Source organism: Vanellus vanellus (assembly GCF_965231255.1).
Source record: "Vanellus vanellus genome assembly, chromosome: 9".
NCBI classification, from domain to species: domain Eukaryota; kingdom Metazoa; phylum Chordata; class Aves; order Charadriiformes; family Charadriidae; genus Vanellus; species Vanellus vanellus.
In genome coordinates, this window is record NC_138914.1 from 8,776,172 (window position 1) to 8,802,545 (window position 26,374).

Here is a 26,374-nt window from a genome sequence, read left to right on the forward strand (position 1 = left end):
TCCTGCCTAAACTGTCCTGGGTACTGAAGTTAGGACAGTGTGTAAGTAAGTAACAGGCTTGGGGGGACCCCAAGGTTTCAGCAGATGTTTATGCAGCTTAAACTTCTCAATTCCTCATGTATTACCTACCAATTTCTCATTGTAGCAGAAACTGGAGCTAAAGGGGATACTGGAAAAAAACATCAGCACTCTCAGACATTGGGAAGCTAATACAGAAGGAAAATAATTACTCTGGCAGATTAGAGCAAGTGTGCAGATGAGAGAGAAGAGTTTGTGATGAAAAACTTAATGTTTCATTTTGATTATTACTTGGAATGACACCCTACGTTCTCTCCATGTTGTTTCCTACCTTTTCTGTCCTTTGCCAGTCGAGCCTGCACATGCTGTGCAGCCTGAGTTCTTTCAGGTTCTGTAGTATGTTTTGAAGCTAACCAGTTTAAAACGCACCATAAACCCAGGCATTTTCTTTCTTCCCATCCAACAGTCAGAAAAAAAAAAAAAAAAAGATCCATTTTGAAACAAATTGAATTTTATTCTTTGCAAATGTTTGCAAGCAACAAGGTTTTTCTGAAAAGTTGTTTCAAAAGACAGACAGAGGAAGAGTGGACGTGGAGAATGTGCTACCCTTTCTGCAGGTTTTACAAAGCAATTAAACAAAGGTGAAAAAACAATGACCGGAACAAAATGAACTGCAGCGCATCATACAAAAATAACATTATTAAAAATAAACGGCAGCACATTTGGAACATGGTTTAGACCAAGTGTGCAAGTGTCCTATGTGGTTCTACCTATTCATCAAAACTAAAAGCTAAAATAAGACAAAAACTTGCACTATCACAGGCTCCCTCCCACTGTGTGGTGTCTTTATGCTATTGTGACAATGGCTTGAAAATGAGCGAGTCTATGCTGCACCTACTCCAACCCAGCCAAGACCTGCTGCTGCACAGGGGAGTCCCTCTTCTGTCCCTACAAGTTGCCCGCCCAGCCCTCCATCGGATGCAACCACGCAGTCAGGCCACCAACCCTGCGGCTGCCCAATTCCCAGAGCTCCAAGAAAAGGACAGAGATTATGAAGGGGGAGAAGAGAAAAAGGATCCCTTTTGGCAGCAGCCAGCAAGTCCATTGGATTAATTAATGTGTGCAGCTACATGCCAACCAATGACTGCAGTAAATATATAGGAAATTATCATAAAATGTGATTTCCTTTGTATTTTAAGTTCGCAAAAGCGTATGATGTCCATATTTGTCAGTAATAATCTTTCATAATCCCAATCTTGTAGTTTTCTCTCTAAAAAGGAGAAAAGAAGCATACAAAATTCTAATCAACGTATAGAACCATCCACGACTCCCCCACCACCCTGTACGTCACACACTGGACAGTTGGGGCATTCCTACAGGTGTAGCTCTGTACAGACAGCTTCCCCATGGCGGGATTCATCTTCGCAGCAACTTGAATCACACTTCCTTTCAGCCTGGAAAGCGTCATGGACTTTGAAACAGCAAACAGTACACAGAAAGTGAGGCAGATGGAACAGCGTCATCCACACTAAAATTAAATTAGCACTGAATTTACTCCTGACATATCTCACTTGATTATATTAGTTTACATTTGACTATATATACACAATACCAAAAATATGCCTATTTTGTATTCAAACATTGCCAACATAATGCCATTTTTAGTTGAGGCAATCCAAAAGACTCAGCCAAAAACCCAAAGACCTTATGAAGTTCCATGACAGTTGAGAAAACAATCATTTAGAAAACTTCACTCCCCATCCCTCAGTGAATACTTAGATGGAACGGCAGCAGAATGTACTTTCAAAGCACCCTCAAACTTCTTGCTACCCACAAGCCCTGCTGAGGGCAACAGCAACAAGAGATACTAGGTATCCTGGAGGGAAAAAAATAAACCAAGTCTACAGCTAAGAGGGGGTGTGTGTGTCTGTGTGCACACGTGTGTGTGTGGGGGTGGGTGGGTGCACACATGTGCGCGCATGTGCAGGGCGTGAGGGGAAAGCGAAGCATGATTTCGGTGGTTAGCCAAGTACAGAGGTTTCACAGTCTCACTCTCACACTAGTGTTTATCACTTCAGACTTTTGAAAGCTTGTTATAGAAACATAATCAAAACACAGAATGTTTTCGGAGAAAATGAGCCATCATTCACCCTCTATTTGTTCAGAATGATATTCAACGACGTATTGCTTTTCACAGTTCACTGGCAAGTCAGAGCACTGCACAGAAAATTAAATACAGTATTAAAGATGCCTATGGAGAGAACAAAAGTTATCACAGAAGCACAGAGGTAGAAGGCTTCACAGCACTAAACCTGAGTTACACAATCATTAGTTTCTACATACCTAGAGCAATAAACTACCCTAACGGCCTTGCAGCATGGAGCATCTTCTCACACCAGGGAATTTTTTTCCAGCCGCACTGCAGCAGGTCCCACACTGCCATTTAAACCCGCTCCTTGTAGAGAGGTCTGACCCAGCCGCTCACCACAGTGCTCCCAGAAGACTGGGAACGAGCGACTAGTGGCCAATGTCTTAAATCTTAAGTAGTTTTGTGTCATTATATTTAGCAATACAAGTTCTCAAAGATTTACTGTGAAGAAATAAAGACTGAATGGTAAAGCTTCAAATGAAAAAAGTGTGTATGTATACATACCAAAGAAATCTTCAGTTTCCATCACCAAGGTGCATTCTGAGGGGGAAAAAACCCCAACAAATCAGTGGGAAAAGCTGCCCCATTTTGGCACCTGATTTCTGTAGCACAGACAGCACTTCAGACAACAACAACAAAAAAAGCACTGCCTCTTATTTCTGTTTTACTTAGAAACTTTTGCTCTGTGAATGGTAAGGGTGATAACGTGAAACTTTATGATATGGAAGTGTAAAAGAAACAAAATGAAAGAGATGCCACCTCCCCCTTGTCAAAATAAATACTACTGAAAAATCGCCATAGTTACATATTTTAGAGAGTACTTCACAGAACCCTGGACACGTATGCTGGTAAACTGATCTCCACAGAAATAATTTTGAAAAGTAAATATAAGCACATTCAACATTAAATGACAACATAGTTTACGTTCTGGGATTGGCCTGTATATTTCATATAAATAGTTTGAAATTTAAGACTTCTGAAGTCAAATAGACCAAATAGATCAGACTACTTGTAAAGACCAAATACGTCACAGGGGTTCCTTTGAAAGCGCACCCCATAATGCAACTGTTCAGGCTGCAGAGAGCAGGAAGCTCACATATTCCCGTTACAGGACTGCCACTGCCATTACCAATGTGACATCGGTCAGGAGAGATAATTCCATCTCATACTCCCATAGGTATTATTCAGCGAAACGCTGAGAAACAGCACAAGCATAAAATGTGAAGTACTCCACATAGTTAGAAACAGGGATTCTCAGAAAAAACTTTTTTAAGTACAATATGGAAGATACTCCGCAGCAAGTAACTGGTATCTACCATCATACATATATTGCATAAATTAACTCTTGTTTATCTGTAGTTTTAGTTTCCCCCTACCTTCTTTCACTGCAAGTTGTTAGCAGTAAACATTGTCTAAGATTATACAAGGAAGGAGAAAGTTCAGTCTCAAGCCTGTCCACATGGATCAGATATTGATTTCTTGGTGTCTCATGCCACCTCCTCTCCTCAGCTGCCATTTTAAAGATTCAACCTTCAGCTCTCAGCATGTCTGAAACAACAGTAATGTGGATGCACACCAAACCCAAATGTAGTGAGCCTGCTTGTTTGGCTGTTTTTTTGTGTGTGGGTGTGGGTTCTTGGGGTTTTTTAAGTTTAAGTAAGCATCAGAAGCAGAACTGAGCAGATGCATCTAAGGGACAGACTGCTGCCTGTTCATCCCCAAAGCGGGTTGCTAGATTACAGGCAAAGTAACGGTGATCTATCGTGGCCTGAGTCTTCCTCTGTTTCTGGAATCCGAGGCAGGAGAGCAGACCGGGTCAACCCCCAGAATTTCTGAGGTGACATATCCTTTTTGGTCGCTGTGAACTTCCATCCCATATGGTTCCCGCAGATTCTGCACTGGGCTATAGTCCAGGCGTACCTACCAAAAACAAAACAAAAGGTTGATGCTAACATGTAAGGAAAAGGTATTTTAAACATACTGGAACACAGCTCACTCCTCAGGTAAGAAGGTAATACTAGTCTCAAGCTAGGTTTTCAAAGAATCTTTGGCAACCAAGGTGCTCAACTCCTATCTAAAAACCTTGCAGATTTAAATAAATAAATAAATAAATAAATAAAATTATTCTTCAAATAGAGAAAGCAACTAAAGCATTTTACTAGCACAACATTTCAGCAGTATGATGAAATGCTGTGCGCCTTGAAGAAGAGTCAGAAAATGATTACTTAACAGAAATAAAAGTGATTTTTGCACAGCTCCTAGATTAACAGGGAACTGCACTTTCCAGATAAATGGAACTTTTCTTTTAACAGTTTGAAAAGGCAGGACATGAATATTTCAAAGCCTCATAGAAGAAAAGAGCTAAGAAAACACATAAGGATGAGAAAAATTAACTCCAGATATTATAAGCCACAAGTTTTCTTCAGGGATTCTTAAAGCATGCATGACTTGGGACAGATATGCCATACACCCGCCAAGTCATTACTCAGTGCTGTGCCATAATCCAGAAAAAAACCAACATGATCGACACAAGAAAATAGAAGAGTAAATGTGTACACACATTAAGACAAGAACCTCGGACTAGCTACAGATATAGCAACATATTATTTTATGCTGCTTTAGAAGACATGATAGCCAAAGGGACAGAAGAATGATTTTTGACACTGGCACAGCAAGGACCACACAGAAGAATGATTTGGTGAAAATATATTTAAAGAATATTTTTGTGAAACTAAAATTCAAATAGAGTTTGACATTTCAGGTATTTTTAACAGTGAAATACTAAAACTTCTGAATGAGCACCTGAAGAATGCTTATTTAGCCACAAAAATTAAAGCTACCAGAGAGGGGTGACATTTTGATGCAAGACCTGTCAATATTAGGCAAACTTCTACATCTTGACAGTTAATTCTGCTACTGGTTCAGAGAGCCAGAGTAATTAAAAACAACAAAAAAAAACCCACCAAAGGTAATCAGATTAATACAAAAGTTAATAATTTTTCAATTCATATAACATTTACTCAGTTTTTAGATCTTAAGAAGTATTTCAGTAGATTAACTGCATTTATATATTCTGTTTTTCAATTGCACTATATTACTGTATGATCAAAGAAAGCTGCATGGAAACAACAATTATGGTTTTGGTTGCAGCTTATACAGAACTATACACTAAGAAACTCCCAGACAATTAGTATCCTGTTTATAGCTCTCAGTTGCTAGACTATGTTTTAAAGTCTTAAGACTTCCACATTTTCAAAAAAATAAATTCTGAAAATATTCTATCTGCATTTTCCATTTTGTACTGTATCTTGAGAAAGTCTAAATTTACTTTCCTAGTTTTCACATGAGTGAAATGATAACATATGTTTCAAAAAAATACATATTTACTATTCCACCATCACAGGAATACATTTACAACCAAATTTCTATCATTTACTAATAAAATTTCTTGTAACTGTTATTACCCAGGAAACCAGCTGTGCTCTGTTGATGGTCGTCCACTGAGATTCAAGTTGCAGGCTTTATATACAGTAAGGGTTTCATGGATGTACCCATGAGGATTCACGTATGCTGCCATGGGTCCACATAAGGATAAACTACAACAGACAATTAACAATTTTGTCAGAGTTCAAGGAAGAAACAAAAAAACAACGGCTGTCAAATGTAAAGAGAGGAGATACTGCTGACCATGTCTAAAACTATTTTCCATAACAAAAGAAGCACTTTAGGCTGTAGAAAAAAAAAAAAGTACCTTTAATTATATTATTATAAATGGAACGAAAATAGATACTAACGTAAAATATCATTGGTCACATTTTCTTAGAATTGCAGAAATTTAAGTGTCCATTGTTATAAATCTGGCACGTTCCTCAGTGACATAAATTATTCCCCTTACCTACTTATTAATTCCCTACTTCAGAAAAGGTATTTAAAAAGATATTATCACAAGTAAGGATTAAAACACTCTTGTGGTCAGACGAACCTCACCCAGCTGTTACTTAGAGCATCGCTGACAGGATGCTATGGAAACCACCTCATTTAAGGCAGTTATTAATCTTTCCCTCAAAAACCTACAGCTCGATATAAAAAAGGGTATATGATAGACTCATAATTTGATTTACTTTCGAATAGCAGCTTCCAATAAAACCAAGTAACATCTATATTGCTACTTTTAAATGTAACTTTAAAAGTAAGTAAAAATGTTAATTCATTACACTAACTTCTCATCCTTCTTCTGTTAAACTGTATCATATTGACACAGCAGGAACCATCGTTTCTGGAATCCATTATTTGATTAGAATATAAGAAGTGTTTTTTAATTACGACATCAGCTTCTTATCACTCTGATAAAGGAAAACTGTGGGGAGTCTTGCTTTGTTAAACCAAGACATCTTTTAACCTTCACATTATCACAGGTGATGGATAGATATTAGTTATTCAAGATTAAAATGGTGACAAGACTGCCAGAAGCAACAATTATTTGGAAAATGCATAATCTTATCATCATTGTACATGGAGGATATTATATAGGTCAAATATATAATGGGAACATACTACCTAGTGCAGTTATTAGGATTAAAGCCTGTATTATTAAAATAAAAAAGGTACCACAATGCTTAAAGATGTAAATAGACAATTTCCTTGCATGACCACATCCTGGGAGCTTATCTATACCACCCAATTAGTGCATTTTAAGCTGCTGTCGAAGCTTGTTGACACACTGAAGTCAAGATGAAGCACTGAGAATTAAACTTTGGGACCTAATGCACTTTATTCAGAAATAATAGGGCAAAAATTCCTACGTAGCAAATTTATATTTCAAAACTCACCACAGAGTGCACAATTCTTCAGTGGCAAGGCGCCAGACTAGGTGGCCTAACACGGCCCTTTCACACTAACTCCCGTTACAATAGAGACGGTGATGTTCAGATCTACTAACTTTTAATTAAAAAAGCTCAAGTAATCTGTTTTGTCTTATAAAGGAAATTCCCTATAAATATTTACTGAAATTTTATTAGAGTTGTGGAAAACACAGTAGTTGTAAGACACAGTGTAGCTGAATCTGTTTTGCCGGGCCAATGTTTCTGATCAAGAACCTCCAAAAGATTAAGAGCAATACACTCACCTGAATATTTCATTCTTGGTAGTTATTTCTGTATCTTGGCATTGCTTACAACAAAGAGAAGTACACTGGAAAAGAAAAACAAAGACGGTAATTTCATTCATTTCCAGATGCTTGTTAGCACAGTGGTAAATAATAAAAACTTCCCTCAGAACACTTTGTACCAATTCTTTTGTTTATTTGGGCAGCAGTCACTTATGTTTTCTCTTTCTATCAAAGAATAATATTTTTCTATGCATTTTACTTATTTACGATAAACTTTAATTGTTATCTAAAAGACAAAACAATTTTCATACACTCCCCACCCCAATTCCACACACAGGAGAGGATCTGACTTATTATCAAAGATAATAAATGAGTCGACCCTCTAAGGTCTCTAAAAGCTAATTTAGAAAAAAACCTTTGCTCTTCTAAAATACAATACAGAAAAGGTAGAGGAGTACAAATGCAATCATCAAGTCTTTATAAAATTAGAGAGTACCGTAGATCAATGGTTTTAATTTCCTCACAAAAAAATATGTAATATTGATCTTTCTCTTAAAAATTGTAACAGATTAATCTATCTTCTACAATTTCTATAAAGTAGAACGAAACAATTCGCCACTGATGTTGCCCAGAAAATAAGCATTTAAATCACCTTAGTAGAACACTACCATTAATTTTCAGAAGGTGCATTATTTCTACCTCTTTTTAAGGCTAATGCATGTGAAATTACCCCCAGAACGATCCCCCACATTCTGGAACAAAAGCTGTGCCTAGGATCTTCACTTGGACAAGTCCCTGTGTGAGTGTATATCCTTTTAAAAGCCAGAGTACATCACAGCCTGTGCTTCTGAGTCTCCCCGAGTTCCGACTCCCATGCTCCACTTGTGTGACACTCCACAGGCTTACGTCAGCCTTTGCTCTCTCCTCCGTTCAGGCGCTCTGGGCTTGTTGCTGCATTTCACCTTCCTCCAGCTCCTTTCTCGCAGGTGACAGCGGTTCTGCCCCACACTTTCAACACACTGTCTACTGATCTTGGAGACTGAGGGAGGAAAACTGCTCTACTATACAGATGCTATTTATCATACACCAATTCACTTCCCTTCTTAAAGCTCACTCAGCCTTTCTCTCCAACCAGGGACATTTAACGCCTGCTATAGCTCACTCTTTTAAGTCACCGTTACTCACAGATTATAATCTAATGCTCACATATGCATCTCAGAATCCAATTTATACAGATACTAAATTCTACCCCTTTATTTCCAAACCTATCTAATTACTACAATTAGCACTCTCAACTGGAACTCACTGAAGTGTTACACCTGTGAGTGATGTATATCCCTTTAAAAATAAGCACAGAAACAGCTAACAGTCTTTAATAACAGGAAAAGCTATTTAGAGTACAATGCAATTCACTGATATTAGAGACAAAAGACAGTAGATCAGGTCTTACAATCAGTTCTATTACTGTAAACTACATTCGGAACAATGAAATGTGTTAAGTCCATCCTCTCAAGTAAACCAAAACATAGGCTATGTTGCCACAGCACCCCTTCTCGTTAAAGAACCCTTGCTTAAAAAGAGTGGATTTGACCTAACCAAACATCACTAGAAATTGTAAAAAAACACGATGCACTTACCATTCTCACATTAACATAGAACAGTTAAACACATTTAGAGAACAGTGTCACATGTCGATCAAGAAAACACCTTTTTGGTGAAGGCTAAAAATCAACTTTACCTTATATTTTATGAGGTTAACTTAAGACCTCTTGTTTCTTTGGGATTTATATACAACGTACTGAAATATGTAATGTACTGAACATGAACAGTTCTTAGTAGTACCAGAATACCTGAATATATTCAGTTTCTAACTCAGGAAGTACAAATGAAGCTTAATCTGATTACAGAGCCTCACACAAAATTCCTGTCCATTTTTGTCTCAGAATTTGGAAGAGATGATTTCTGTCTCCTTTTCTCTGTACATTCCCTTTTTGATTCTTGGTGCATGAGCTTTGCAAAGAGGTACAGTATTAAAATGATATTCTGGTTCTCTTTTCCCCAGAAATAGACAGGACTTTTTAGGCAAACAGGGAAAATTTCCACTGCTCTGTCTCCAGTAGACAAACACAACAGTGGCTGGAGTTATGTTATACTAATGTTTGGGACAGTACTTTGGTATCCCCAGCAAGCTTACAACCAGCAAGGTGAGGGTTAATCGGGACGTATACAGCTATTCTTTGTCATATGAATGTAGTAACAAAATATTCATTTGTCTCTCCATTCAAGAATGAAATACTAAATATGCTAGCTGCCCCTATCAAACATGTAAATGAGTTTACAGTTAAAACTTATATTTACACTAATTGCCCTTTTCAGCATTTTCTCTTTGGAAAGAGAACAGCAATCTGAACTGCTGTTGGAGACATTGTTGCAAATACTGTTCCTAAAACTGTGGGATTTAACACCACATCATTGACTGATACTTAGTTGCATTACCAGTTATAACGTATAATATCACTTATAGTAGATACTATTATTAAGAAAGCGGGTTGGAACTAGATGATCTTTAAGGTCCCTTCCAACCTAAACCTTTCTATGTTTCTATTATAAAGAAATGTACTACGTAAAAATAAAACTTCAATATGTCCTAAGTTTAGAGCATTGCATGGCCATGGCAATAGAAAGAAGGGAAGTGAAGTTTTTGAACATCTTAAAAAGGTATTGCCTAACAAGTCAACGCACGTCTTTTGCAAAAATCCTTTCAGTCCAATACTTAGATTTATGCTCAATACTACAAAGAATTACCTTTTGTTACAAAATCTACATGTTTTCATGGCACAATACTACTTGATTGCGGTGTACAATACTGTCAATATGGGGTTATGATGTTCATAAGATGGTTACAAGCAACATTGGACTTCTAGCACCATCTCTTGGCTAAGACAGTGCTGTGAGGTGCTGAAATATGATTTCTAACAAAAGCAAATATTATTATATGCTTCTTGCTTGCTGCCAAACATAAAGCCTAGTATGAAGAGTCAGCATTTTCTTTCTTGAGCAAATTTTTAAAGGGGAAAGAAGAAATAAAAGAACACCCAAATTAACTCTCTAGAAGTAATATTTGGAAATTTCACACATTTTTGTTATAGATTGTAACAGTCACTTCTATTTTTTTTGTGAGAACAATTTAATAACAAGTGAAGAAAAAATACTCACTTTGTTCATAATATCTAATTCACACCGGAGTCGCTGAACAGCACTACCTATTTTAAGCAACTGTATACGTAATGCATCATCAATTGGCAGGCAAGCAGCAACTCTGTAAGAAAAATCTAGGAATGAGAAAATACCAGGCTTGTTAGAATTTGAGAGAGAATTAAAATCTACTACTTCTACTCAGTTACACATATAGTGCTAAAACTTAAGTTCTTAGTAGACTTTTAGAGGCCATCTCGGTACATCTTTCTGCCCTAAGGCTGGATGATGGACACGTAACACATAAAACCTTGTCTAAGATATTTTTCTAATCCGCATTTAAACATCACTTGTGCTGGAGACTGAACAATGCTGGTAAGGTAATGTATTCTAAAACCAGAACAGACCCCTGGAGAACATTGTCTAATACAGACTTCCACTTTGACAGCGAATAACTGAGTTTTCCAATCATTGGTGGTTATCTTTATGCTTGCACTTCCTTTTTTTTTTTTTTTTTTGGCAAAAAGAAAGACATGCTTTTATGACAGAAGAAAAAATTAAAGAAAAAACCCCAAACATACTCCTCCTTCATAAACTACAACCAAGTTATATTTCTCACGTTAGCACTAAGAAAGTATTCTTTATTGTGAGAAGGAAAAAGACATACTCAGTATATACTCCCTTCTGGAGGTTTTCTTCCACATTTGAATGCAGACCAAAATTAGACCCAAAAATATTCAGTCAAGACGACAGAATTTGTGTGGTTTTGGTTTTTTTTTTTAAAGTTTTAATATGATAGTAAATTCTCAGGCAGCAACTTCAATCAGGTATTCAAAGGCACAAACACAAAGGGTAGTGGACTTCACTACAGTCATTCTTTGCTTTAGCTAACAAAAACCTTGCTAAGATGGAAATCTTCCCATTCCTCACAGCCTGTAAAATAATTCAAAAGCTGAAAATTAAAGTCGTCAAAATATCAGTGTGCTGTGAATCATGAAAAAAGAAGTGCCCAAGAAGTACTGGATTTTTTGTTTGTTTACAGATTATGTCATATGCTTTCCATATACGGTCATCTAAGCAGCATTCTGGGCAAAACAGACAGCAAGTACTTTCAACCATTATTTCAGGTAAATCAGAAATGAGAGTTCCTTGTACATCAAAACTATTGAGCCCAGACCTGCATTTGATGCCTAACTGACTTTAATTGAAGGCTGCAGTTTGAATTTCCCCCTTATTAGCCATTTGAGAGTCTACACAGGAAAGAATGTTTTCCTCTTAAAAAGGCTTCAACTGAAACGTCCATCTTATTAGACACTCGAGACCTGCAGAGAGAAGAGACTTGTTCACTGGGGCACAACCCCAATGCCTGCTCAGGCATGATCCCAACTTCTTTGTGATTAGGTTACTGGTGCTATTTTCCCTCCTGTTGCGTAGGAGGTAATAAAAAGTAAGAACAAAAGAGATTATACATGCCAACAGTTAGACTTACATAATAACAGTAATTTTAAAAATCTAGTATGCTTTTGCCTCTTGTTTTCTTACGGAACATATCCCAAAAATACCCCAAAACCAAATTTGAGTTCATAAGCTCAACAACATCATACCTATTGGATTTGTTGGAAGAGATTCATCTTTAAGATTTTCATCCCATTCATGTAGCTGCCTCTTGACTCTTTCCATCAAGGTTTCCTTTTGTTAGAAGAAAAGCCTAATTTAAATACATTGGTATTTCTGTTTTCTTAGAAAAAAAAAAAAGGGAAGCAAAATGTAGAGTAAGCTATTTTCCCCTAAGTGGACATTAGCTTTTAAGACTTAAAATAATTACAGACTCATTTTGTATCTATGTATTTTAAACTAAGAGCAAAATAGCATGGGAAATGGGCCAAAATGAACCAATGGCCCATGGCGGCTGTAACATTAATTTGAGATAAGGAGACAACCGTTTGAATTCTAGAACTGTACAAACAAGATGAGAGCTAGCCTCCTCCCTACTTCTGCCTCTCTTACACCAATTAATTTATGTACTAATATACATATGAATATAAAGAATTATATACTTTGTAAAGAGTAAACCAACCCCAAAAGGAAAGACAAACCTAAGACTATCCAGCACCCCGGTGGTTAGGACACTCACCTAGAGCATGTGGGACAGAGGGTTGAGTTTTTGCCCTGAGGCAACCCTGCAGAAACCCAAACCTCTGTTATCCACCTCAGACACACGGTCTAGCACGAGGGAACAACTAGACAGAGGAGGAAGCCCTTCCTGCTCTTTTCACAGTAAACTGAAAACTACACACTTCTTTAAAATGTAACTTATGAGCCAACAAAATTAAAACTTTCACATTATCCAATAATCAAATATTAAAACATACAAAACTAATTGTAGATTATTTGGTAATACATAGGGTGAACTTACAGCGTCATATAGAGAGTAGAGCCAGGGAGGCCAAGATGTCAAACTTGCACAGTGGAACTTCCTCTAAAACCAAAAGCACAAATATTTATTCTTTAACATTAGCAGATGTTAGGGACAGTTCTTGTTCCAACAAATAAAACAGAAGAGAGATACCTGATTATTTAAAGACACAACAAATTATCACCATCAGGACCAGTACTTCAATGTGAAGCTTCCAAACCACTTCTCAAATGCATTGAGAGCTAAGACTTCTGTGCAAGACAGAAAATATATGGATTTTCTCAGAAAACCTGTCTCAGCATTAAAAGTATTTCTAATGTTTAGTAATAAGAAATTATGCCTTTCAAAAGATCATCTATCTGAACTTCAGACGGTTCAAACAAATTTAAGTACTATTACAGAGTGCTTCTGTTCCTTAGTCTCCAATTGTTGCTATTTCAGCAACCACAGCAAACAACTATGTAAGTCAATTAAACTATTCATATCAATTTAGCCAAATGCATAAGTAAATAAAATGAACGAAAGAGATCAATGGGCCATATCAGGTATTTTAAGCTGACATATAAAAATCCAAAGGATATATGATGATTTTTTTTAAATGGAAAACTAATCCGTTAAAAACATCACTAAAAATACCAACAGGCAAGTTAGGAGTTCCAGAGGATGCTTTCTCACAGCCGAACAATTACTGATTAAGAAAACGTGGGCAGTCTTGATGTCTAATTGCACATTGCTATCCACCCTCATTCTGGTATCTGTTTTTAACGGAAATTCCATTTTCAGAAACGCTTACAAAGCATCAATGCTTGGCCAGCCCACTGAAAAGCTACTAAACAGCTTTATTGAAACTATCCAAAGACAGTGAACAAAATATTGTACAATATCCATTTAACAACATCCTATGAAGAAAAATTCAGACCCAAACAGAACACCGAGTAAGAAACAAATGCAGAGGAAGAAAACAAAAACAACAGAAAGAAAAATCCCCTGAAGGTCTCATAACTATTTTTTATTGAAGGGCATTATTTCAAATAAAACTTTTACTAATAGGAGTGGACCATGCTACTGTATCATACTTCCCTATGAACACAACTACCGTGTTCACTTGAATGCGTACGAAAATATCTATGCAACAGTACAGAGCAGATTTGGAGGAACAAAATACAAGTAGCCACCAATATCACCTCTAAATCGTCAGCTTGCATATAGCTTGTGCGTATCTTGCAGACAAGAAACCCTAGATTATAAATGCATTCATTAACCACCAAATTTCCAGCAGTGTAAGGTTATTTGCTTAGTTAACCAATTCTCCACAGTGACTTCAGAACATTTGAATTTATAGGTTTAGGTTAATAAAAATCTAAAAAGCAGTATACTAAATAATCATGTTGCTTTCCAAAAGAGGATCTCAAATTGTACTCCTGTATTCAAATACTTGCAAATCAAATTTTAATTTTCCCTTTGAGGGCAACTATCCTTACCGTACAAATAAGAAAAATCAGGCAATAGAGACTAAAATCCACCGCAAATACGTAGTTCTTCGATGAAAGTATTCAGGAACACCAAAACTCAAGTTCCTGTTTTAATTAGCAAGTATATTTTGTGTAACAGCTGACACAGGTTCAGCTCTTGTCTGCAGCAGGAACTGTTCTTAAAACGCAACTTCCATTTTCTGATGTTTCTCATTATATTAGTAAACACACAGAGGTATAGCCTGTCATATTGGAAACAGTCACAATTCTACTGACATCAATAGCACCGGAGGTCAACAGAAAAATGCCCCTACTCTGGATCTGCATCTCAGTCCACAAAACATGTTCTTCTTACAGCAGGTACACCGCATTTCAGCTATCTATCAGATGATAGTTTCGAAAAGGATTTCCACCCCCGAAAGCATAGTGTTTCTGGGCTTGTTAACTGATAGATGAGCTTGTTCAAGAACTCTGAGCATCAATAGCTCTTTGTTTTTTTCCTTTGGTTTGTTTTTTTTTTTGGGGGGGGGGAGGTACAGAGTTCAAAACCATTGAAGACAAAAAAACAAATCCAAACTTCAACTGCATCTGACAATGAGGAGTTACTAGGATTCTATTCTGGTGGTAGTTCCAAAGACCTCTACCGATACAGAAGACTTCAAGGTATCTTTCTTTTTATATGCCACTGATTCAAACGGTGGGTTCAATAATAAATAAATAAGCCAGCCACAATTTTAGGTTTTTCAAAAGTGTCAGATTGCCCTGTTTCACCACATCCTCTCCTACTGACCTCAGTGCTAACTCTTGTCCCATTAACTTACTGTGCATATTTGTCCACTGTTGATGATAGCTGGTCTTTGAAAAGCCTGCACTGTGCCTGAGAATGAGCTAGGTTTACACTTGAAAGGCTTTTGCTGGTATAACTATGCTAGTACGATACACTGTGATGGTGCTTATTATGGGAATATAATTTATCCCAGCAAAATTATCCTTTTGACAGTACATTTTATTTCAGACTCCTAAAGGAAAACGTTGTACACTGGTAAAAGTGCACATTCACTTGTATAAATGCATCTTTTAGCACCTTTTAAACAGCACAGCTGTCTCCAGCACAAATCACACCTTATTATTCCCCTGAGCAATGCAGAAGTTCGTAGCTTAGGCCTGGCATCAGCCGCTTAGGACTCTTGAAAATTCTGCCCTACAATCTTAGTGTGAATTCCCCTTTGATTCCAAGTACTGTCGCAGCTGCAGTCATGCAAAAACAGTGTAAACAAGCAAAGACAGAATTTGTGCCAGTGAAGCAAGAGCAGAAGCTAATTCCCTAATGGCAATACCAACATCTTGATAATGATTATTTCTCATCTACTGTTGTTCAGGGTTTCTTTTTTGTTTTTTGTTTTTTTTTTTAAAATCAAGAGTCAAGTAGTTAAAATTCTGGAAGCTCTCTAAAGAAGTATAAAGTCTTCATACTTGTTAAAAAAGCAGGTCCACATTTTCTATAAGCAAGTAACTGCAGGTACAGAAGTTAATCCTTTAAATGATGCAGGTTTTAAACAAAATTAGCAAACAGAATTGTGACTCCAAACTAAGACATTACAGGTCTTCTGTTTCATTTGGGAGTCACCTCTAAACCACCTCTGCTCTTTAAAAACCTCTCCTAGCTGAATCAAAGTTAAATAGTTACAAAAGCTTCGTTACTTTCAAAAACAAGCCATTAACACAAGTACAAAGCAAGAGCATTGGCACTGTCAACACTGATTGCCAGTATTTTTATTGTCTAAGTAACATCAGTAAAAGTCAAGATGCTTCTTTGACCTGCCCATAAGTTAAATTCTACAAACTTACTGGTTTTCCCCACCAACACTTCACCCTCCACAAGCTTTACCAACCAGCACTCTCTCTAGTGTTTTGATTATGTAAAAAAAAATTGTAATGTTGTATCAATTATTATGTAGTAACACTAATCTAATAGTACTGTGATTAAAACCAAAGAGAACTCATAATACAAATCATGTATTTCCCCATTGTTGACAGCTGATAAACAATCACACAATATGTGACAAAAGGAGGAGGTTGGCATCTAGCATCCCAATTGTGCATCCTCATCTAGAGATGAAGAGATGGATTTTTATATTGATTTTCAAAATACCATCAAAAATTAAAACAAACAAACAAACAAACACAACTAGCTTCTAACCTTTTGGTATTTCTGCCACCATTGATGTATAGCTCGGTCCTGCCACGCTGTAGGTTTCGAAGAAGGAAATATATGGCATCGGCTGAGAGACTGCAGCTGTACTGCTGACATTGTTGAAGGCAGCACTCGCTCAGGAAGGATTTGTACTTTAGCCTGCTGGATTCTGATAAAAGAAAAAAAAAAAAAAAAAAAGAGATGAGATACATACACATACAAGAGTTAAAAAAAAAAAAAAAAAACTATTTTACTGCTTATAAAAACATAGGCTTGGGTAATAGATTAATCACTACACAGTACTACAGAATTTAAGCAGCAATCCATTTAATCAGATTTTAAAGTTGTAACGATGTAACTCAAATTACCTTAGGGAATATACAGCATATTTGTAGCAAACCAAACTCAAACTACTCTTCAACACAGATAATCTCATCCCCTTGGCAAAACTACTACGGCCACTGTGCTGACTGGACTTTGGTATAGCTAAACTGAAGACAGAAGCCATCTCTACTTTTCCTTTAAAAATGAGCATTAGCTGTCTTCCAAATATTTTTTGCAGTGGCATACAGAACTCTACAAAGATCACTGCTTTAACTTTTTCAGCAAAAGTTTTTTTGCTGTTTCCCCTCGCCCCCTCTCAGTTAGCCACCTTTTCCATAGGAAACAATGGGCTGTCTTTGTATTTTAGAGCTCTAGGTATCTGTTGGGATTGTGGTGGACAGAATTAAAGACAGATTGGTAGTGGCAACACAGCAGAATATTCTACCATCTCAGCATTGTATTTTTAGATTTTTGTCTCCTCAAGTTACTTTTGGTATAACCTAACAGTCAGCTATTACACATCACACCCTCAGAAAGGAAGTTTAGCTGAAATGCAGTTTGCTATCTTCAAACCACAAGAGCTTATGTGCTTAGCTAGAGTTCAAAATCAGCAGAAATAGGATATAGACTCTGATCATCTTTTAATATCCTAGCATCAACCAGGTGGCCTATTCCACAAAGATTTCAGCAACAGTTATGTGGCTACCAAGAATACTGTCTAGCAGGAAGGGCTTTACATTTTAAACAGTATTATGAATCAGAAATCCTGAAATATCAAGATGCATGTCATTACAAATTTCCAATTTTACCTGTAGGGACAACACTGAAAACTGTTAACTTACTATAAATTACAAAATTATGTTTTGCCATAAGCACTTAGTAATCAGAAACACCAAGAACTATGGAAATTTTTTTCTTGCTGAGAAGCTCAGTATTTGTCCCTCTATCAAAACGGATTTTAGAGTGGTAATGCTTGTTTCTTCTGTTAGTTGCCTCGAATACATGAAAACCAGGAACATGATCTTAATGAAATTGCTTTATTCATACAGATGGAATATTGCATTCTTCTTCTGCCTGATTCCCTTCTGATGTCCCTCTGATGAATAGACAAAAGTGGCAGCAAACTGCCACACTACCAGGCTCATTCATAGAAAGAGTTTGCACACTGGCACAGGAGTCTGGAGAGCATCTCATAACCTGCAGAGAGGATCACTTCCTCAGGATGACCTGAAGAACGTAGGCCCATGTCTCCAAGGTGCACTTACAATACCAGGAGGTTCAAGTTCACTAATCACCCTGCAAACCCACAAAATGTGTGGTATTTGAAAGCAGAGTAATTCTATATAGTTTAAGTCATTCCAACAGATCTAGAGCTTACCATGATGAGAAAAATCAATTTCCCCTCCTTTATTTCATACATTTAAGAATTCATGCTTATGAATGAAACTTGTGAATGTGCTGTGTAAAAGTGATCTCTGCTAGTCCATAGAGATAAAATCAACGTAGTAAAATGCTTTAACAGCACAACAAAATCACTGTACATCTGAACTGATTCTGGATACTGAATTCTCTGTAACAATGCCATTTTTACTATAGTTGTCCAAGTACTGCCATCTTGTGTCCAAGCAATGCTTTTTCTAAGCTGTAAAATTTGGAATATTATTTGTAACCAGATGTTAGATAGTAATAAAGAGCAAGTAGCACACATATTCTTAACTTCTTCAGCTGCAGGTCGTAAAAGCATACAAAAACGCTGAGCTCAGACTGTTCCTAGGCCTCTTTCTAAAGCAAATGCCACGATACCGACCAATAGCAGAATACAGATGATTAGCTTTACATTTACAGATTTGGAGTAAGATGTTATATGCCTTGCAGAAAAGATTACACAAACCCCTAGCAATTGTGTTAAGAATTGTCACATGCTCACAGAATCAATGTCTGGACAGTGACACTGACAGAGGCTCAGGATGCAATGCACGGTGCAAAGCATGATGTCAAGAAGAACCTGAAAATCACAGGAGACTCAGCATACTCTTAAGCAAGTGTCTCATACTCTTAACCCTTAGTCTCAGTCACTTTTCTAAGTGGACAAGGGTGTTAATTATATAACATGATAAAACTGGCTGGAAGAGGAGCCTCTAAATATCACAGGTATCACACTGCAATATGGAAAAGAACAGGACTAGAATACAGAAGAGAATACTCCTATCAAAGCTGATTTGAGTGTGTTTGACAAGCACATGAAAAGAATTGTCTATCAATAACAGGAGAACTAGCACTTTTCTATCAATGAAGTATCAGTGAACAGTCAGAAAGGAAGAGGTAAGACTTGCTGAAGGTAAGGATGTACTAAACTGTGACAATGGTTAAAATAAACAAGATTTAGTATTTGAAAAACTAAAAATCATAGAATCATAGAATGTTTTAGGTTGGAAACGACCTTGAACATCATCAAGTTCCAACCCCCCTGCCATAGGCAGGGACACCTCCCACTACACCAGCTTGCCCAAGGCCACGTCCAGCCTGGCCTTGAACACCTCTGGGCATGGGGCCTCAACAACCTCTCTGGGCAACCTGTTCCAGTGCCTCACCACCCTCACAGTGAAAAACTTCTTCCTAATGTTTAATTTGAACCTGCCTTCTTCCAGTTTAAAGCCATTCCCCCTCGTCCTATTGCTACATGCCCTAGTAAAAAGTCCTTCCCCAGCTCTCCTGTAGGCCCCCTTTACATACTGGAAGGCTGCAATAAGATCTCCCCGGAGCCTTCTCTTCTGCAGACTGAACAGCCTCAACTCTTTCAGCCTCTCCTCATAGGAGAGGTGCTCTAGCCCTTGGATCATCCTCGTGGCTCTCCTCTGGACATGCTCCAGCAGGTCCATGTCCTTTTTATGTTGGGGACTCCAGAGCTGGAGGCAGTACTCCAGGTGGGGTCTCACAAGAGTGGAGTAGAGGGGCAGAATCACCTCCTTTGACCTGCTGGCCACACCTCTTTTGATGCAGCCCAGGATACGGTTGGCCTTCCGGGCTGCGATCGCACACTGCTGGCTCATGTTGAGCTTTTCGTCAATCAGCACCCCCAGGTCCTCCTCAGGGCTGCTCTCCAGCTATTCCCCACCGAGCCTGTATTTGTGCTTGGGATTGCCCCGACCCAGATATAAGACCTTGCACTTGACCTTGTTGAACTGCATGAGGTTGGCTTGAGCCCACTTCCCCAGCCTGTCCAGGTCCCTCTGGATGGCATCCCTCCCCTCCAGCGTGTCTACCTCGCCAAAGAGCTTGGTATCATCGCCAAACTTGCTGAGGGTGCACTCGACCCCACTGTCCATGTCACCAACAAAGATGTTGAACAGTACAGGCTCCAGTACCGACTGCTGAGGAACGCCACTCGTCACTGCTCTCCACTTGGAATCGAGCCGTTGACCACAACTCTTTGAGTGCCACTGTCCAGCCAGTTCTTTATCCACCGAGTGGTCCATTTGTCGAATCCATGTCTCTTCAATTTAGAGACCAGGATATCATGTGGGACAGTATGGGCTGCTTGTAGTCAGCAAAAATCAAGAACCTATTTTCATATTCCAATATTTAACTAGAACTCTCAGTGTGCTTTTATGTTTTACAAAGACAAAAATTAACAGGAGAAGCTACTTGTTTCTCCATTATTATTACCAGACTCCACTCCTCCCCTTTCATGGACAGCTTCTCATGAAAACCTCTGCCCCTCTGGACACAGTTACTGTCCTCTCCATATCTGAAATCATGCAGTGGAAGCCTTCTGCATCCTGTTGAGGCTCAGTAGTTAAAGATCACGCAAAGTACAAAAATAGAAAAGCATATTGCTATTAGCTGTAGTGTCAGACTTTTGTCTGCAGCACTTCAGAACTCTATCTGCAATTGCAGCTCTGAAGTGGAACACGTCCAATGCAGACCATCTCTAGAAAGGTCTCTTTTCAGAAAATAAAAGTTACAAGTTTTCAAAGGAACAGAATCTGGTTGCTATCAGGGAGGCTTTCCACAAGATAAGAGAAGGCACACACTTGTTATTGTATCCTCTCATTTCACACCTGGTTTGAAACAGTGATATGAGAGATTTTGAAATAAAGCTTTAGAATTTATAATGCAGACAAATTAACATCTTTTTCCCAAGTTAATTTTCAGAAACAACGTCATTCTGACAGATGTTTTCTCGCACACATTAAATCAAACTACAGGTAGACATTCTTTAGAGATTTTTATAGCGAAGTTATTAACAACTAAAACATGAGTCTCAGAACAGGAAATATCAGAAGTCCTCAGTAAAGCAAGAAGCTACTGATTAAGCATTTGATTAATATCTATACTAATCAGTCAACTGTGTGACTGAAAGGGCAGATGCACCTGCAGTAAAAAGTAAATGTTTTGGTGAAACAAAATTTGCAGTAAGAAAAATTAAATACATAATTTTCTTACCCATCTGACTGGGTTCTTATTTCAAGCACCTTGAACCTCTGTCTTCCTATTGCTTTCACTTTGACTGTTTCAATTCCATATTCCTGCTCTTCTCTGTAGGCATATATTTCTGCTGTTGTTCCAAAATGTGCTTCCCTTTCATGTACATTACTAAAAGTAACAGAATTATAAAAGTTACCCTTCAAACAGCATTGTTCATTCAAATTTCACAAGTTAGTCTACCTGCACTGACTGTACACTATTAGTCTGATCAAAAAAGTAAATTGGGCAAAACAACTTCAAGTAAGTGCAATCATTATTTTTCCATTTTAAAAGCAACTTGTCACATTTTGTTTGTCTGGGGGTTTATGTCAGTTGACTTTGTTTCATTTTAGGGTCTAGAGGTGAAATTCTGGGAACGCAGGGATCACCTGCATTTGAAATGCAGATACTGAAAGCATCAAAATTCTTTAGATTAACTTTCTACAAATAACTGTGCCCACCTCCTGCAAAATTAAAACCCTAGTAAGTTGGAGGAAGAGGGAGGAATATTCCCAACTTCTTTTGGCACAGATTAGCCTTTATCTTTTCCGCTTTTCTATCACCTCCTGTCTCTCAACTCCACTGTGAAACAGTTTGTCTGTGCTTGTTAATTTATGCACAAAACAAGCAAACACACCTTTACAACAATACAGTTCTCAAAACAAGAATCTGATTTTTACAGTTCAGATCAAGGCTTATTGTTCAAGCAAAATGAAGCACTGCACTCAAATAGTTACCGAAATCAAGAGGATGCTCAAACAAGGAAAGCAGATCATCACTTACTGTTTCTCTATACAAACATGATACTGTCATGCAGCTACCCAATAGGACATGGAAACCTTTTCATTACGTATTGGAAGACAATTTTTGTCAACCAATTTCAAACCACAACTTATGTTATTCACTACAGAACTGATGGAACTATCTGCTTTTGATTTAGTATCCAAGGAAATTGTGCTAAAAATACATGCTGCATACCATCAGTAAACCCACTCGTGTATTTTACCTGTATGCAAGAACAGCAAACGTTCTGTCTTTCTGAATTAAATTCCGCACCATGCTAACCTCTTGAGGGCGAAAAAGCTGAAGAGGTAACGTCTGTCCAGGAATCAACATCACCATCACGTGGGGCAACACTGGAATCACCTGACAACTGTCATCATCATGCACCGTTCTTCCATGAAACTCTTCCATATCAGAGCCTAAATACTGGAAATGACAGTAGTATAAGAGGTTTTGGTGATGTACAAGCATAAAATAAAATTAGGTCTTTGGCTTAAGAACATTGCAAGAGAATTACACAAAAACAATCAAAAACTCTTCAAGACGAATTTAATGGATGATATATAAAGAACCTACCATATGTGATGTTGGCAAACTGGTATCAAAATTAATGATGTTTGGTTTTTCAGCTTCTTTGCTATCTTGATCTTCAACTTCCATATCATTGTCATCCTCTTCCTCGCTCTCTGCTAATAAGCACATACAGAATATTGTGTAGAAAACAATCAGCAAAGAGTAAGATACTGAGAAAAATCAGAGAATCACAGAAATGCACTCGATATTCTCAGGCTACCGCCTTTCACAGTGAAGCAACTTCTGCATTTGTAAACTTGGAAAAAGAATTTTCTTGCTGTTACAGCAAATTCACCATTCTATAGAAAGAGTCAAAAGCTGGTAATTTATTTTTGAAAGGCCAAAGAGCAACATTTCTTGGAAGAAAATACTAAATTCTGTCAGCTCAGACTTTCACTACAGTAGTATTTCCTTATCTCAATTCTAAATGTCTTCTATTTGTACACCTGCGTGCCAGATAACTTAATTTCTTGTAGGATGCTGAACAGAGCATTTGAAGTATTACAAACCTTAACAATATAACTGCAACGCATAAAGCAAGCGAGTTAAAAGTAATCTGAAGCTCTATATTCATGCAAAGATTCTTGCTGGTATTTTAGACAATTTCTCTGCTGTCAGCCTCTCCTGAATGCATACCAAACACACACAAAACCCCAGCACAGGCACAAACCCAGCAAAGGCAACTATTAAGGAAGCAAATAATGTGACCCTGCAAAGGATTTCAGGTGCAAAATTGTATTTAAAAATTACTACTTTCTTCCCATTTCTCAGTTCCAGATGTCAATTCTAAAATTACTTTCAGGCAAGCGGACAGTTAAATTATCAGTATTATTTTATTTTGGAAACACATCAATAGTGCATTGATCTGTATAAATAGTTAGAAGCAAATTAAAAAACACACTGAAGATAAAAAATATACCTAGCTCTAAAATGCTGGTTTCACTGACTGTTCTGTGCATTACCATACAATGCATGCCTGTGCCTACTCACCCAAAACAAACGCAATATAACTGTATTACTTGATCCTATTTCTTTTAACACAAAACAGCATTTATACACCATGATATATCTAAAACAGATGTTATTTTAAACTTTGCAAACCAATATGCAGGATTCTTACACCAATAGCTGTTGGGTAACAGATAATTCCAGTGGTGTTGAAAAAGATTATTTAGATCTTGAAAGCTATTACATTACAAGACAGGCAGAAAAATATCTTTACAACAATCTATTTAGTTGCCTGCCTTTGCAATTAGTATCTTCTTAAGAAATAATGCAGAGTTGAAAACTGTAAAGGTGGAGTGATTATCTGATCTGAAAGGTTCTGTAGGCAAATCTTACAAAAGACAGATGCTCCATAAGGAAGGACTCTTCCATCAGAAATGTGAGCACCACCACCCTTTTTCATTGAGACTTTACTATTTCTGAGAGTGGGAGGACAAGAGAACAACGAAGACAACATTGTAAGCTGGTTTTGGAGAACCTTCTCCTTTCCTCTTTGGCCTTCAGACACATTTGTTAAATGTATTCTTTATAAAACGTTCAGTCAATGGCCTTCTTTTTCCTTGGCCTTCATTCTTTTTCTTTTTTTTTCCCCCCTCCTTTTTTTAAATATTGCAAAGCCTACAGAACCTTCTTTGTAGGAGACACAACACGCTGATGTTATGGCTCCATCCTATATTGTATTTCTCTCAACAAGAAATGACCCAGCACTACAAAAAAAGAGGTTGAAGACTCTCTTTGGTGTTTAGCCTAATTACAGACCTTAAAGAGGTAAGACATCATCTTCCTAATTGCTGTAAAAATATTAAATTTCTTTGTTAAATATCTCTTCCATTACATTCATTTAGGAACCCTAATCATAAACAACTGCAAAGTCTCCAAGACACACAAAATGGCCAGTATTTTGTTTAGCTCGATGGAGGGAAAGAGTAGGAAGTTTTTGCTTGGTTCTGGAGCAGCAGTGCAGGGTCGGGGAGGGAAGATGACTCCATAAAAAATGATATTCTGGTTTGCAGGCACTCTCATCAAGTATTATCAATCATTAGCAGTTTTATAGCCTTTTAGAGAGAGACTGCTTCACTTGTTTTTCTGAACACAGAAGGAACTAACAACAGTTCATTAGAAAGAACTGTGCCCTGCAAACTTTCGCTCGTTGCTGCCAAAAACGCACACTAGCTGCTGTGTGGTGGCAGAGAGGAACGATGACTCATTTTACTGCAGCAGCACCATATGAATGTCAAAAAAACATCACCATCTTCACTCACCTCCTCGATCACACTACAGGAACAGGAGATGGACCGCAAAAGAAAACGCACCTTTTACACCCTTAACTATACATACTTTTTGTTGATTTATTTAATTTCAAGATTAACAAGACCTCCAGTACACAGAAACAAGGGAAAGGCAAGTGCCAAAGGCAAAGCTCACATTTCCTTCGTGGCAGGTCAGGCATTCCCCGATGACAATCCTGGCCCACTAGCACTACCAAATCTACTCTTGACACTTTTGAGCAGAAATAAGGAAACATGAACTTATTTAAAAAAACACAAACAGTATAGGAAATATTAATGTTCTATTTCCCGAAGTATTCAGGAAATATTTTCATGTTATTTTAAATATACAGGCATAAAGTGTTCACAGAATTTTGTGGTAAAGAAAATTAAATTGGTTACTGGCAAGACAAGCTGACATTGGTTACTGCTACATTATCCTTTGCATGCTTTTTCTGAATTAATGTTTCTTTCAGTTTAGCGCGAGCTGTTTCCAAAACCGTGTGATCTCCTGCCAGTTCGGAGGAACTATATGCTAAATCAGAAAAAAAAAAACAACCCACACGTTATTATGCAATAGTGATTCCACAGGAGGAATTATGCTGCGTGGACGGACAAGCCAGGCTGCTGTACAACCTCCACCGTGACTACTGCAGAATTCCGGACAGCGCCTGGAACCCCACACTGCCCTCAGCCCCGTGCACTGCACCTCTCGCTTCCCTGCTTATAAATGGCATCGGAGAGCGTTTAAACTGAGCGAAGCCTTTCCAAAACACGTTTTCCTCAGAATTTGCCTGGGTTTAGAGGTCTACATTTACAGAGAAGAGCGTCTGCGTTTGCCCACTTCGGTGGGCACTTTTCAGTCCCCCCATGCCTAAACAGCACGTTTCAGTCACCCCATGACTAAACCCTCACTGACTATCTCTTCTTCCACCGCAGAATTATGGACTCGGTCAATAATAAACAATAACAACCAGTTAAGACACAGAGCGAGGGATGGCTCCCACCAGCGCTGTCTGCCGCGGGGAGGCTGCAGCGCCATGAGGCGGCAGCACCCGGCCCGAAGGCCCCTCCAGCCGCCCCGCCGGGCCTCTCTGCGGCTCCCCTTCCTCCAGCACGGCCCCGCTCCGCCCTCCCTCGCCCTCTCCCCACACCGCCCCCGCAGCCCCCCCTTCCCGCCGCCCCACAGCTCCCCCTGCCGCCCCTTCGCCCCACGCACCGGGGGCCGGCCCCCTCCCCGCCCGCCGAGCCCACCCCACCGCCTCCTCCCCGGCTCGGCCCGGAGCCCCGCCGACTCCCCCCCTCTCCCGCTCCCCCAGCCGCCCGCGGCCATTACCGGGCACCAGCTGTAGGTGGTTCCCCATGTTGTTATGGGGCTCGCCACCTCCTTCCTCGGCGGCCAT

General features: G+C 38.5%; 1 protein-coding gene across 2 annotated transcripts; it reads right to left on the reverse strand.

Annotated features, from left to right (window-relative positions):
• Nucleotides 1-2,978: 2,978 nt before the first annotated feature.
• CRBN (cereblon) lies at nt 2,979-26,374 on the reverse strand (the record flags this gene model as incomplete). 2 transcript variants are annotated; one of them, XM_082487618.1, is made up of 11 exons in its annotated part: nt 2,979-4,087; nt 5,632-5,763; nt 7,293-7,357; nt 10,491-10,606; nt 12,074-12,158; nt 12,886-12,948; nt 16,558-16,720; nt 21,322-21,471; nt 22,349-22,551; nt 22,702-22,814; nt 26,308-26,374. In XM_082487618.1, the coding sequence occupies 11 exons, from the start codon at nt 26,372-26,374 to the stop codon at nt 3,904-3,906; spliced, it is 1,341 nt and encodes a 446-aa protein (XP_082343744.1). In that variant the 3' UTR covers nt 2,979-3,903. The 2 variants fall into 2 exon arrangements, with proteins under 2 accessions (XP_082343744.1, XP_082343745.1); XM_082487619.1 differs by having other exon boundaries at nt 22,702-22,811; nt 26,308-26,371.